General features: G+C 42.6%; 1 protein-coding gene across 1 annotated transcript in view; it reads right to left on the minus strand.

Annotated features, from left to right (window-relative positions):
* The window catches only part of LOC126278341 (uncharacterized), a 138,102-nt gene that overhangs the window by 84,684 nt on the left and 38,820 nt on the right, over positions 1-14,598 (minus strand). Inside the window, exon 3 of the mRNA XM_049978378.1 lies at positions 852-984. Coding sequence (XP_049834335.1) covers positions 852-984 — 133 coding nt within the window. The remainder of the gene's footprint in view (positions 1-851; positions 985-14,598) is intronic.

Here is a 14,598-nt window from a genome sequence, read left to right on the forward strand (position 1 = left end):
AAGTAGTACAAAACAGTGTGGCACACTTTACACCCACCATTACGTAGTCATTGCTAACCTCATGCATACTGCATACTTACTACAACCAAGTTCATAAATTTAATTTTCAAATATCCCTTACAATTCTTTTTTATGTTATATTCTGCTCACACGCCTTTATTTTCACTCTAACACCTAGGTACGCACCAAAGTTATGTGTGTGTATCTGCGTTACAGTTCCTATGTAGCTGCTGACTGCTAGTAATAAACCGAATACATGCTTCTCTTCCACACAGCAGCAATAATCTCTCGGACTCTCGGCATTTCAGCTTCTGTGGTTCCACATCCTTCCCCCTTCACACTTTGAACACCCTGCCCGAATCCTTGACAATCTGTATATTACTTTAGTTCACCATGAAATGAGGCAGATAACTTTGTAATGACCAGACTGTCAATTTTTCAGATTTCATTTTCATTGTAAACACACTTGCTTCTATATCACATCAGCTAAGAATGTGCTAATTTCTCCCTTAACACATTACTTAGTTATAATATAATAAAGAATAATAATGGGCAAACACCATTTGTAGATACAGCAAACCATTGGGTTTGTTTTAGTGTTGCATTTTGGTTCTTCCAAGTTAATTACAAAAATATATTTTACCTCCAGTTTCTGGTCATTTCTCAAAGTGTAATGCCTGTCAATTCAGTGGTAAAATTGATCCAACCTGCTCTATTTATGTGTGAAATTCAAAAACGACAAGTGAAGCTAATTAAATTTCTTTCTATGCGTCTTGCATCCTGAAGCTACTGTACGACAGACACACTGCACTACACAAACTAATACACTGTACAATCAAGAAAGCATGTACCTCGCTTCTTGTTGAGCTAGTGGACAATAATCAGCCTCCTCACCCAACCAGTTTTCACAAGCGTGCAATGGTTTACTTTCTTCATCCACAGCAAACGAACATTTCAATGGCGATCCTGTGATATCCAATCCACCTGAAATGATTTTTGAAACCTTTGTATAATTTAACATTAGTAAGATACTTAGCAAAATTTCAATTTTCTGAAGCAGTGTCATAATATCGAGCGAAAAAGCAATGCCTAATCACATATGCTACAGGACTCACCTGACATTATGTACTAACAACTGACTGACTTCCCATTGCAAAGCAGAAAAATCATGTATTAGAGCACCCATGTAGAAACTCTGTTACTGATCCAAGACACTTAATTGCTGGAGCCCACCCACGGTCATCCTGCAGACATCTATTTAAGGATCTAGATCCTCACAGTAACCTCACAGTATATATATTCACTTATGAAATATGTTGTTAATAATCCAGCCCATTTCAAAAGTAATAGCAGTGTGCATAGCTATAACACCAGGAGAAATGATGATCTTCACTATGCAGGGTTAAATCTGACTTTGGCACAGAAAGGGGTAAATTATGCTGCCACAAAAGTCTTTGGTCACCTACCAAACAGCATCAAAAGCCTGACAGATAGTCAACCAACATTTAAAAATAAATTAAAAGAATTTATAGATGACAACTCCTCCTACTCATTGGCTGAATTTTTAGATATAAATTAAGGGAGGGAAAAAACTAACTTAAGCATTAGTGTCATGCAATATTTTGTGTAATGTAATATCTTGTACAGACATCTTTCATTAACCTGACACGTTCCACATCATTACAAAGTGTCGTATTCATGATTTATGGAACAAGTATTAATCTAATCTAATCTTAATGCATTCAGCAAACATTTGCAATTATACTAGATGATATAAAATACACACATATTGAATTAAGTACATGATATCAACGAATTATGGGGATGGAGCCTACACACAGCAAGGACAAAGTTTTATAGTTGTCCAATTACCACAGACTGGTGGTGAACAGTACAGCGATCACTTCTAAAGCACACATTAATCCACAAAGTCAAATATCTGACAAATTGTGGACAGCACGAAGACTAATGAAGGGGAGCTTGCTGGCACAAGTGAAATGGGAACTGTAATTTTATTTAAGCACATGTGATTTGTTGGAGATAATGCTATAACTATTCTGGAAAATCTGAAGTATATAGCAGTGAAAAAGTAAAGAAAACAGCCATTGCACTGGCTGAGATTGTTGTGAAAGTAGTTAGCAGAAGAGCACTGGATAAACCACACATGGCCATTTTTGGAAATATTATACAACATATAAAATGCAATAAATGTTTGTATGCAATAAACCACAAAGTCTAGAGAATAGTAGCAGTTGTTGTCGTCTGAATAATATCATGTTGTTTTCCATCTCAGTTCTTAAATAGTGCACAATCACAATCTCTGCTGTATAAATGATTAGAAAAACTTATGGTTATACACATCTAATAAGCTTATTACTAAACATGATAATTCCTATCTATTTCACTGGACGAGTTGGAAAGGAGTCCTGGTGCCTCACAAAATCTTGAAAACTGTACTGCACTACACTCATCCAGCCACTGATCACAACATAGTGCACGTCTCCAATACCCCACCCCATCCCTCCTCTCCCCCTTAGAACTAAAAATATCTGTAAGGAGGAAATTACCATTGTTTTGAACACTGGAATGTTAATGACACAGCATTCTTCAATATTTCAGGATTCATAAATCATACTTTTTTTTGTCAGAAAGTGTGTAGAAACAGAACTAATGGGATATCGAACAAATCAAAATCAAATGAAATAAAAGAAACGTGTGCTTTGTACACAATAGCAGATAGGTGATGAATGATTATTTTGAGGCAGTGTCATTGCTGAATATGAACATATGCATTTTGTGAAATGAGTAATGAAGTTAAAAAAAACTGACGTTGTAATGGTGACTCATGGAAATAGTCTAATGAGCCAAACATGACACCTGATTAATAGCACGTTGCTCCACCTTTGGAACACTATACAGTAGCAGGTCTACACTGCATGAATTCAACAAGTTCTTGGCAGGCTTTCAGAGGAATGTGGCACCAGATATCTATGCATATATCATCCAATTCTCATAAATTATGGGCCATTAGTTCGTGGGTGCCTGACAGCATACCAGGTGTGTTCCATCAGGTTCAGATCATGTGAAGGCATCATTCAGGCCAAGACAGAAATGGAAGTTCATTGTCATGCCCCCCTCAAATCGCTGCAGCACAATTCTGAAGATGTGATATCAACAGTTATCCTTCTGTAGATGCCATCACTGTCAGGGAAGCCATGAAGAAATAATGGACTTAGGGGTCTGCAATAATCTTCGTTTAGTCCACAGCATTTGTGGTGCCTTCCATTACCATCAAATGTCCCATGGAAGCCCATGTGAATGTTCCCCACTTCGACGACTTGCGCGTTGATAGGGATGAATTAATGATGATTAGGACAACACAACACCCAGTCCCTGATTGGAGAAAATCTATGACCCTACGAGAATCAAACCCGGGCTTGTAGGATTGACATTCTCTTGCACTGACCACTCAGCTACCGGGGTCGGAGTGCCATATGGTTATTATGCAAGACTTCATCATCTACCACATTATTCCATTAACAACAGATTTTTCAGTGACAGGATGTAATTTTTAGGGGTCCTTGATAGATATCAAAATAAGTAATGCTATGGGTTTTGGAACAATGTACATGAAGACATTACACGTTTACTTTTGCTCCAAGGATGTGCTTTTTCATAAGCAATTTACCTTATTTTTCCTCGGTTCCTCACTTAATAAACCACTGTTTCAGAACTCTTTTGCAAATGTGTGTGCACAACATATTAGTGAGATGACACTGTGTAAACTCCACTGTGTTTTGGCAAAAGAAGCAAATTTTAACTTAGCAACAAGAGAAATCTGTAGGTTTTATTCAAAAATCGCCACTTGTGACACTTCTCTGAAAGTTACAAATGGTTAGCAACCTAGGCAAAAATAGCTGCATTTTCAGCAGAATTCTGTCCACCATCAATAGCCAAGTTGTCAGCACAATAGAATGTCAATCCTAACAGCTCGGGTTCGATTCCTGGCCGGGTCGGAAATTTTCTTCACTCAGAGACTGGGTGTTGTGTTGCCCTAATAATAATAATAATAATAATAATAATAATAATAATAATAATAATAATAATAATAATAATAATAATAATAATAATTATTATTATTATTATTATTATTATTATTATTATTATTATTATTATTATTATTATTATTATTATTATTATTATTATCCCCCCCCCCATCGACATGCAAGTCGCCAAAGTGACATCAGCTCAAAAGACTTGCACTCGGCAAACGGTATACCTAACAGGAGGCCCTAGTCACATGACATTTATTTATTTTAGCAGAATTCTTTCTAAATACTAGCCATAGCAGAGGTGACATATTTTTGAATGGTCAACATGCAAGTGTGGGCATGGAGGGACTCCACTTAATTTACAAAAAATGACTTTTCGAGATTTTCCCTACAGCACCTGCCTGTAACCCCCTTCACTACCACTCACTCCATAAATGCCCTGCCAATTGCGTACCTACCAGCCACATTATTCTGCACGCATTCTATTCTGTCTTCAGATCTGCCACAAATGGGTCCATCCAGCTTTACAGAGTGGGCAAGCCTCTGACTTCCATGTTCTGTGATGTAGTGAGGACATTCAACACCTTGTCCTCCACATGTGGTTTCAACCACTTTCCACAGATACTTAACAGCAGCACATATACAGGTTCACCGTTTTACAGCTGCTCACACCCAGGCGCTGAGCCATTACAATCTGCCCTCGGTCAAAGTTGTTTATGTTGATGGCTACCCTCATTTGTGGATCATCCTACTACCTTAAATGTGTTCACAGTCTGCACTAAATAGGTGAAAGCTACTTCCAACAAATACTGCAGTCTGGGGTATTTCCGTACTACTGTGGTTGGTTGGTTAGTTAAAGGAACCAAACTACTAGGTTATCAGTCCCTTTTTTCTCTAACAAAGGTGTCTAGATGACTACATTAGAGAGAGCCTACCGCGCAAGACACCAAGGTCTACCAAAGGTCAATGAAGGCTAGATAAAGGACAAAAAAGACAAAAGAGAGACATTGAATGAAAGGCAGACAGGGTGCCCCATCTAGAGAGCAGCTAAAAGCCCCCAAAAGATTGCAATGAGGGGCACATCCACCACCACCACCACCACCACCACCACCACCACCACCACCACCACCACCACCTACCAGACATACCTCATACAGAAATTGCCTAGAAAAGACTAGCAGACAGGGCACAGATAGAAGGTGAACAAGTTGAACAGACCACACAAGAGTGGGGAGGAAGACTAAAAAAGCAGGCAGGGATGGACCACCAAGCACAGACAGCTGCAGCCCAGTCTGGGCAGAGGAGGCACCAGAGTGTTCTGCCAACCCCTCAATGGGCCGTTAAGGTAAAGTGGCCGTTAAGGTAAAGTGGCCCCTCGTTTAAAGAGAGTGGTAGAAGTCCCATACACAAACAAAACGTAAAACAAAGCCATCCATTGAGGTACCATCTCCTAACATCAGGGGTAACGATTCAAAGAGATTAAGAGAACACCAATGGGTGGCTTCTTTGGGACAGTTCAGCAAAATGTGGACCATCATCAAACAGGAAACAACAGCTGGGGGCTGGGTCCTTATGACGGAGATGATTATGAGTCTACCAAGAATGGACTATGTGGTAATAGCAAAGGACGCAGAGTCCTTGCGAGATGCTTGCATGGAGGATCTCCAGATACATAATTGGTTGGTTGATAATTGGTTGGTTGAGGTTTAAGGGACCAAACATCTAGGTCATCAGTCCCTTGTTTCAAATATGGTCCATTCCGCTAATGGGACATCTCAGGAAAGTCAGAACAATAAAAGGGAAAAGGGAAAAATGTAAAAGGGCAGTCATGATGTCAATGGTAAAAAACAAAATGAGGGAAGTGGGCAAGAGAACGAACCCAACGCTATGCTGAAGCAGCATAAGCAAGACCACCTGTGACTTAAAAGGTGCAACCGCTAGAATATGTATGGGAAAAGGAGACTAACCAATCCTTAAAAAAAAGGTAAAAACAGAGTAAAAGGGGAAGAAAAGAGGATCTCGGTGAGGGAGGTGAATCGGGAAACTCCAAACACGGCTTACAGTGGGAGTCACCCAAACAGTCACCGCCCTACCCCAACACCAGAGATATTAAAAACCTTAAAACTGAGAATAAAAACCACATTCCTGGAGGAAACCGAGAACCAGAGACCATCCGGGAATCATCAGCCAACATCAAAGGTAAAGTGTGGGAGAGTCTGTACTTAGCACGCAGAGCCAAAAGAAGGGGACATTCAACCAAAATGTGGGCTACTGACTGGAAGGCTCCACAACCACAAAGTGGGGGTGGCTCATCACGCAAAAGAAAACCATGGGTCAGCCTGGTATGGCCAATGCGGAGACCAGATTCATAATCTCCTTGATCACCCATAGTTAGTTTGATGAAGTCCAAGTGAGCCATTCCGTATTCCAGATCCCTAAAACTTGCTGGGGTAATACCAGTCTGAGGTCTGTTTCCAGAACACAGATCTCTAGAGTCACCTTACTAGTAGCCAAGTTTGGCCAGGCTATCAGTGAGTTCATTCCCTAGGGTCCCAATGTGATCTGGTTCCAGACGTATGTCCTCGAGTGTCCACATTGTTCAAGGATATAAAGGGAACCCTGAAGAGCCATGACCAAGGGATAGCGAGGGTAACACTGATTGTGAGCTTGCAAACTGCTCAAGGAATCGCTGCAGATGAGAAAGGATTCACTGGTGTAGAAACAGAAATGCTCTTGAGCACAAGAGATGGCTACCAACTCTGTAATCTAACACTGCAGCTACCTGGCAAGGAATGGAGTTTAGTGCAAATACATGAAACTGCAACCAGTCAATTTTTTGAATAGTTATTTATTATTCCATGAATTGGTTTTTGAACATTTTCAGGTTCATCTTCAGATGGTTTTTTGGAAATTACATTACTACTTCTAGCATAATGCTGGATGCCGGCTTGCGACAGTGTGGGTGGCTAATTTCTGTTTAACGTCTCTCTGTCTGCTTCCATTTTGATGGGCAGTTGGTACATCACTTTGCACACTTTTACACAATCTGTATACAGTTACTCTGCGATAGCTATCACATGTAAATGTAGATAGACTGTGTAAAAGTGTACGGAGTAATGTACCAACTGGCCATTAAAATAGAAGCAGACAGATGGATACTAACAGAAAAAAGGTGCCCATACTGTCACAAGGCAGCACCCAGCAATATGCTACAAATAGTGATGTAACTTCCAGAAAACTATCTGAAGATGCACCTGAAAAGGTTTGAAAACCTGTTCAGGGAATAATAAATAACTATTTAAAAAATACTGGTTGCAGTTTTATGCATTTACATTCAATTAACAGTCAAATGTCCTAAAATATCCGTAATGGATAAGCATAATGGAATTGAGTTATGTTTCACGTGAGTATAAACTAAGCCTACAAGATCAGCAACTATTGACTCATCAGTATAGATTACTTCTGAATCCCAGGATGCACCAAGGATGGAGAAAACTCAGTGGCAGAGGGCCTCAGGATGAACCAACTCTTTCAGACCTTCTGATAGGTCGAGACAAAGCTGTGACAGATGCACTGCGGAGGTGTATGTGAGTGGGCCCAGAGGAAGGTGGTAGAGGAAACAACTGGAACTGGAATTGGGTTGCGATTAGTAGTCCCTGATCTGGACCGCCAATGCAGGAGATGGAATTCCAGTCCAGAAAGAGGAGATGGTAGTTTGGATGCTTAGGGGAGCAGCAAATGAATGTGTGTAGAATAAATGACAAGCTGTTGTTGGCACTTAATCCACAATGGAGGGACTCCAGCCTCCAGAAGTAAGTTGTTCACAGGACTAACTCTAAAGGTTCCTGTTGCAAGTTGAAACCCACAGTGGTATATTGGATCAAGTATCTGGAATGCTGAGGATGATGCCGAACAGTATGCCACACTCTCATAATCAAGATGGGATTGTATTAGGGCTCTGTATGGCTACAGAAGGATAGTGCAATATGCGCCCCACCTGGTGTTACTCAGGCAGTAAAGTGCATTACAGTGCAGCCAGTACTTTTGCTTAAGCTGGTAAAGATGGGGAATCCACATCAAATGAGCATCGAAGACCAGTCCTAAAAAGTGATAAGCCTCCACCACAGGGAATAGTTGGTCATCGAGGTAAAGACCTGCTTGTTGGTTGGTTTAGAGGCAGGGAGAATGGACAAAACTACAAGGCCATCAGTCCCTTGTTCCTAACAAAACAATGCCACAAGTGTGAAAACAAAATTGACGAAACATAACAAAACGGAAAAGCCAAAAGAATGAAGGGAAGGCAACGAACACTAAAAGGAACAAAAAGAGGACAATAAAACAGAGACACGCTAGAAACAGAAGAGAGTAAAACAGGAAAGCAGATTGCAGTGGCTGACCAACCACGAGAATAAAAAGGGAAAGCCAGCCACTCTGCAACACATTGAAACCTCCACTCTAAAGCACTAGGGTAGATGACACAGAGGGACAAAGGATATGCACTAAAACCTACATAGAAGTATAAAACCCACTCTCACGGATAAAATGTAAAACTAAAGCTGCTTTGGAGACATTGTTGCCTAATACCGAAGGCAGGGTGCTGGGAAAGTTAAGAGTCTGCCACAGAGTGGCTAAAAGTGGGTAGTCCAGCAAGAGGTGAACGATTGTCATTTGGGAGCCAAAGCAACACTGAGGTGGGTCTTCGCGACAGAGTAGGTAACCATGCGTTAGCCACGTATGGCCGATTTGGAACCGGCAGAGGACAACTGATTCCCTGCGAGAGGCCTGCATGGAAGACTTCCACACATGCATAGTCTCCTTAATGACACACAGTTTGCTGTGCGTGCTGTTATGCCATTCCGTCTCCCAAAGGCGAAAAACCCTGCGGTGTAAGACAGAATGCAGGCCAGCTTTGGAGATGTCGGTAACTTCGTTGACAGGGATTCCGACGTGTCCTGGGGTCCACACAAACACCATGGAATGGTGGGACTGTTCAAGGGCATAGATGGACTCCTGGATGGATGCTACCAGAGGGTGGTGAGGGTAGCACTGGTTGATAGCCTGTAGGCTGCTCAATGATTCAGTACACAGGAGAAACGACTCACCAAGGCATGAGCGGATGCACTCAAGAGCACAAGAAAGGGCCGCCAGCTCTGCAGTGAAAACACTGCAGCCATCTGGCAATGAGTGGTGTTCAATATGTCCTCCATGAACATATGCAAAGCGAATGTGACCATCAGCCATCGAGTCGTCAGTGTAGACCACTTCACTTCAGAGCCCCGGAACATGTCAGGAATCGAGAGGAAGTGACAGCAGAGAGCAGCAAGGTTAACGGAGTCCTTACGGCCATGCAAAAGGTCCAGACAAAGCTGCGGCTGAGGCATACACCATGGAAGCGCATGTGACTCTACTGCAAGTAGAGGTGGTAAAGGGAAGGACTCCAGTTCGGAGAGAAGGGATCGCATGCGAACTGCAATCGTTAGCCCCGATCAGGACTGCCTATGCGGGAGATGGACTGCCATGGGCAGGAAAAGAAGACGGTAATTCGGATGCTCAGGGGAACTATGAATGTTTGCTGCGTAATTGGCGAGCAGTTGCGCACGTCTGAATTGCAGTGGAGGGACACCAGCCTCCACCAGGGCGCTGGTCATTGGACTCATCTTAAAAGCTCCTGTCACTAATTGAACCCCACAGTGGTGCACAGGGTCGAATAAATGCAATGCTGAAAGCCCTTCCGAACCATAAACCACACTTCCATAGTCAATTTGGGACGGGACAAGGGCTCTGTAGAGCTGCAGCAGCGTAGGGTGATCTGCACCCTAATTGGTAACAGCTCTTCTGCTTAAGCTGACGAAGATGAGGGAGCCAAGTCAATCAAGTGTCGAACACCAGTCCTAGGAATTGATATGTCTCCACTACAGTGAGTGGATCGGCATTAAGGTAAAGTGCAGGTTCCGGATGAACGGTACGATGCAGACAGAAGTGCACGACACACAACTTTGTGGCTGAAAACTGGAAGCCATGGCTAGAGCCCATGAGTGCGCCTTGTGGATGGTCCCTGGAGGCGCTGCTCAGCAACAACAGCACTGGAGCAGCAGTATGAAATGCAGAGGTCATTTGCATACAGAGAAGGTGAGACAGAGGGCCCGACAACTGCTGCTAGACCATTAATGGCCACTAAAAATAGAGCGACACTCAATACAGCGCCCTGTGGGACTCCATTCTCCTGGATATGGATGGAACTATGGGAGTCACCAACTTTGACACAAAGTACGGAGCGACAGGAAGTTTTGGATAAAAATTTAGTGTGGTCCCCGGAGACAACACCCATACAATGTAGCAAGGATATGACATTGGCAAGTCATGTCATATGCTTTATGTTAAGTAAAAACAAAAAAAATAAAAAAAATAAAATAAATAAATAAATAAATAAATAAATAAATAAATAACAGCAATCAGGTGCTCCTGTCTGGAAAAGGCTATTCGGATAGCAGACTCTATGGATACAAAATTATCAGTGGTAGAGCGACCCTGGTGGAAGCCATCCTGACATGGAGCCAGCAAGCCACGTGAATCCAGGACCCAACCCAACCATCGCCATACCAGATGCTCCTGTAGCTTACGAAGAAAGTTGATGAGGCTGATAGGCCAATAGCTATCCACATCAAGCAGGTTTTTACCAGGTTTGAGGACTGGAATGATGGTGCTCTCCCACCATTGCGATGGAAAGACACCATCACACCAGATCTGGTTGAAGATGACGAAAGATGTCGCTTGTATTCAGATGAGAGAGGTTTAATCATCTGGCTGTGGATGCGATCAGGCCCAGGAGCTGTGTCAGGGCAATGTGCAAGGGCACTGAGGAGCTCCCACTCTGTAAATGGGGCGTTATAGGATTCAGCGGGTAGTGAATGAGAGGGCGTTCCCTTCCAGCCGCCATTTGAGTGTGCAAAAGCCTGGGGGGGAGGGGGGTCGGGAGGGGGGGGGGGGGGGGGGGGAATAATTCTCCGACGCAGAGGCTCGTGCAAATTGCTCGGGAATCGAATTTGCGTTGGTACACAACTCGCCGTTTATGGTAACACCCAGGACAGCTGTTGGGGCCTGGTACCCACAAGGACATTTGATCTTTGCCCAGACTTGGGGAGTTGCGATGTGGCACCCAGTGGTCGAGATGTATCTCTTCCAACACCCCTCCTCCTGTTGTTTGATAAGGCAGTGAATACGGGCACGGAGCCATTTAAAGGCTATGAGGTGCTCCAGGGAAGGGTGCCGCTTACGCCACTGTAAAGCTCGCCGACGTTCCTTAATTGCTTCAGTGACTTCCGGTGACCACCAAGGGAATGACTTACGCCTCGAGCACCCTAAAGAGCAAGGGATTGCATTTTCTGCTGCAGAAACAATTGTGCCAGTCACCTGCTAAACCATCACATCGATGAGTTCTGCTTGTGGGTGAATTGTTCAAGTCAACAGAAATTGCACGAAGCAAGTCTTGGTGGCTGAAAACCGAAAGCCGTGGTTGAGGGCCCATGCCTGCGTCTTTCGTATGGTGCCCTGCAGTCAACGTTCAGTGACACCCATGATAGAAGAGCAAGAGCCATGGCAAAAGTCATCAGCATACAAGGAGGATCACACTAAGGACCCCCACAACTGCTGCTATACCATCAATGACTACTAAAAAGAGAAGACCACTCAGTACAGAGCCATGCGGGGCCTCATTCTCTTCGATATGGGAGGAACTGTGGGAGGCACCAACCTGAACCAAGAAAATAGAAGACAGGAAGTTCTGGATAAAAATTGAGAGCAGACCTCAAAGACCCCACTCAGGTAAGGTAGGCAGATGTGGTGTCACGATGTGGTGCCACAAGCCTTCTGTAGGTCGAAGAAGACAGCTATAAGGTATTGACATCAGGGAAAAGCTGTTCAGATGTCAGACTCCAGGTAAACCAGTTTATCAGCAGTGGAACAGCCTTAGCGAAAACCACCCTTAGATGGAGCCACAAAACCTTGAGACTCTATGAGCCAACACAGTTTCCAGCTCACTTTGTGTTCAAGCAACTTACAGATAACACTGGTGAGAATAATTGGGCATTAATTGTACATCTCTAGAGCGTGCTTACCCAGTTTCCGTACTGGAGCTATGATGCATTCTCGTCATTGCGATGGAAACACACACTTGCTCCAGATGCTGTTAAAGATGCCCAAGATATCGTGCTGATAATCCACCTATAGGGGCTTGAGCATTTGGTTGTGGATGCAATCTGGTCCTGGGACTATCAGGACAATGGGGTTGACACTGACAGATTCCAAATTGCTGAATGGGGCATTATATGGCTCCATGTGGCACATAGTAAAAGATAATTGCTTTTGCTCCACCCACTGTTTTAGGACATGAAAGGCAGGTTGATGATTCTGAGACACAGAGGCTCGAGCACACCGCAGAGCAAGATCTTCAGCGACGGCATTTGGGACGGTGAAGGCGGTGCCGTTTAAAGTAATACCAGGTACACTTGTAGGTGTATGATTCCACAGGGACGTCTGATCTTTGCACAAACCTGTGAAGGAGAGGTACAGGGTCTGCTGAATGAAATGTACTGTTCCCACCATTCTCGCTTCTATCATTGTGTTAGGTGGCAAGCCCAGGCACAGAGCCGCTTTAAGGCAATGAGTTGCTCCATTGGTGGGTGCTGCTTATGGCGTTTGAGGTCCCGTCTTCCGTCAGGAGGTCCCGCACTTCGCCATTAGGGAGAGAGGTAAACATTGTAGATGGTAATATTCTGAAATGCCTTTACCTGAACAGCCACAGCCTCCAAAGGAGTATTAAGAGGCACAAGTCCCCCCCCCCCCCCCCCCCCCCCCTCCCACCTCTCTCGATACAAATTCCAAACTTTCAACTCCTGGTTTCACCCAGCTCTTGATGCTGAGTATAATTTGAGGCCCGACAGCTTCCCTGGAGGGTGATAAATTCACGAACTTTGTTACAAATAATACAAAAATTTAATGCTATAGTCTTTACTTTTTACATGATGTGTTTTCATTCTTTGCATACTAGCTGGCGAGCATTCATCAGATGACCTCAATCACCTAGCCTTAAAAACCCAAATGTTCACTCCACAAGTACTCTGCTGCTCAAATAGCTTCCTCCTTGCGTATTGCATCCCCTGACCCATATCCATGCCATAACTAAGGTTAGAAATCTGCAGCCAAGATCATCACAGAATTGACCAAGCCTAAGGCTGAGACCTCCACAATATGAAGTCTAAACAACATGAGAAATTATTCAGAGTGGCTGTACGTATGGTATTACTACTGAAGTGACTGAGAAGAAAGGTACTCACCTGGCAAGCACCTAACAAGGGATGGACAGATGCTTGACAATATTCTACCAGAAAATGTAAATGAAGCACAAGTCTGTCAATGAAACATGATTGATATTTACAGTTCATTACTGATGATTGAAAATATTTATTTGCTATTAGATAACACACATTTACAGAATAATTCCTTAAATCCAACACCCCACTTCAGGTCCAGTGGAACGTGTCTTTGTCATACTATTCTAAAAAATCCAAAGTTCTGCACAACCTTTTGAGGGAATTTATTCTTTGAGAAAATGTTTCAGGTTAAAACCCAAACATTCCAATGTGGTTAACAAAAATAAGGTAAACAAAATCAGTCATGAAAGCATTAAAGGTGCAGAAGAAGCAAAAGGTGCTACAAAAAAGTGGCAACACTGAAGAAAGGCACAAAAGGTGCCATTACTAAAGAAAGATGTAAGAAGATGCAGTGAAAGTTAGAGTTAGGCAAACTTATGTTTTCTTTGCACATTAAGTCACTTGCAATGATTCAAATACCAAAAAAATTTAAGGTTCAGCAGCTAATAATCCTACACCTAATTATTACTCGTCAGAACTGGTGGAAAGTGTCTGGGAAACAAAGATCTAATCCATATAAACAATAATGCAAAATGCTCTAGTGATGTACATGATTAACCAGAAAATTTTAGAAGCCACAATGCCTTACAGAACTGGTTATTAAAGAAAATCCAAGATGAAAGAAAGAGGGTACAAGAGAGAATACTGTAACCTATGCGGTGAATTTTGTTAATTGTATAACTCTCAGGCTAATAAGAAATATAACCATTGAAATGGTAAACTTTTGTGTTTTATGGCATTCTCTCTTGTGGCCTCCATTTCATGTCTGACTTACTTCAAAAGTATAATTATTTAATGCAGTGCAACCTTTACTGCATCGTATAATTGTGGAGTGACATCAGAATTTGTGAAGGTGTAGAAAATCAGTCAGAATGATGGAGAAGGCATACTGAAAGACACTATTTGATATAACATCAATTTCTTTTGTCTCAAGTTTTTTAATCATTATGTATAACAAGTAGAAATTTTTTTAACAGATTTAGAAATGGATGACTGAATTTTCATGTTTTTTGTTGCTTTCCTTTTCTTATTGATTAATTCTTCCTCTGTGTATGTTACACTGTCAACGGTTGTCTGTTTTCAATACATTACTACAGAAGTGAGTGGGAGGGGGGGGG

This window comes from Schistocerca gregaria, chromosome 6, assembly GCF_023897955.1.
Source record: "Schistocerca gregaria isolate iqSchGreg1 chromosome 6, iqSchGreg1.2, whole genome shotgun sequence".
Taxonomy (NCBI): Eukaryota; Metazoa; Arthropoda; class Insecta; order Orthoptera; family Acrididae; genus Schistocerca; species Schistocerca gregaria.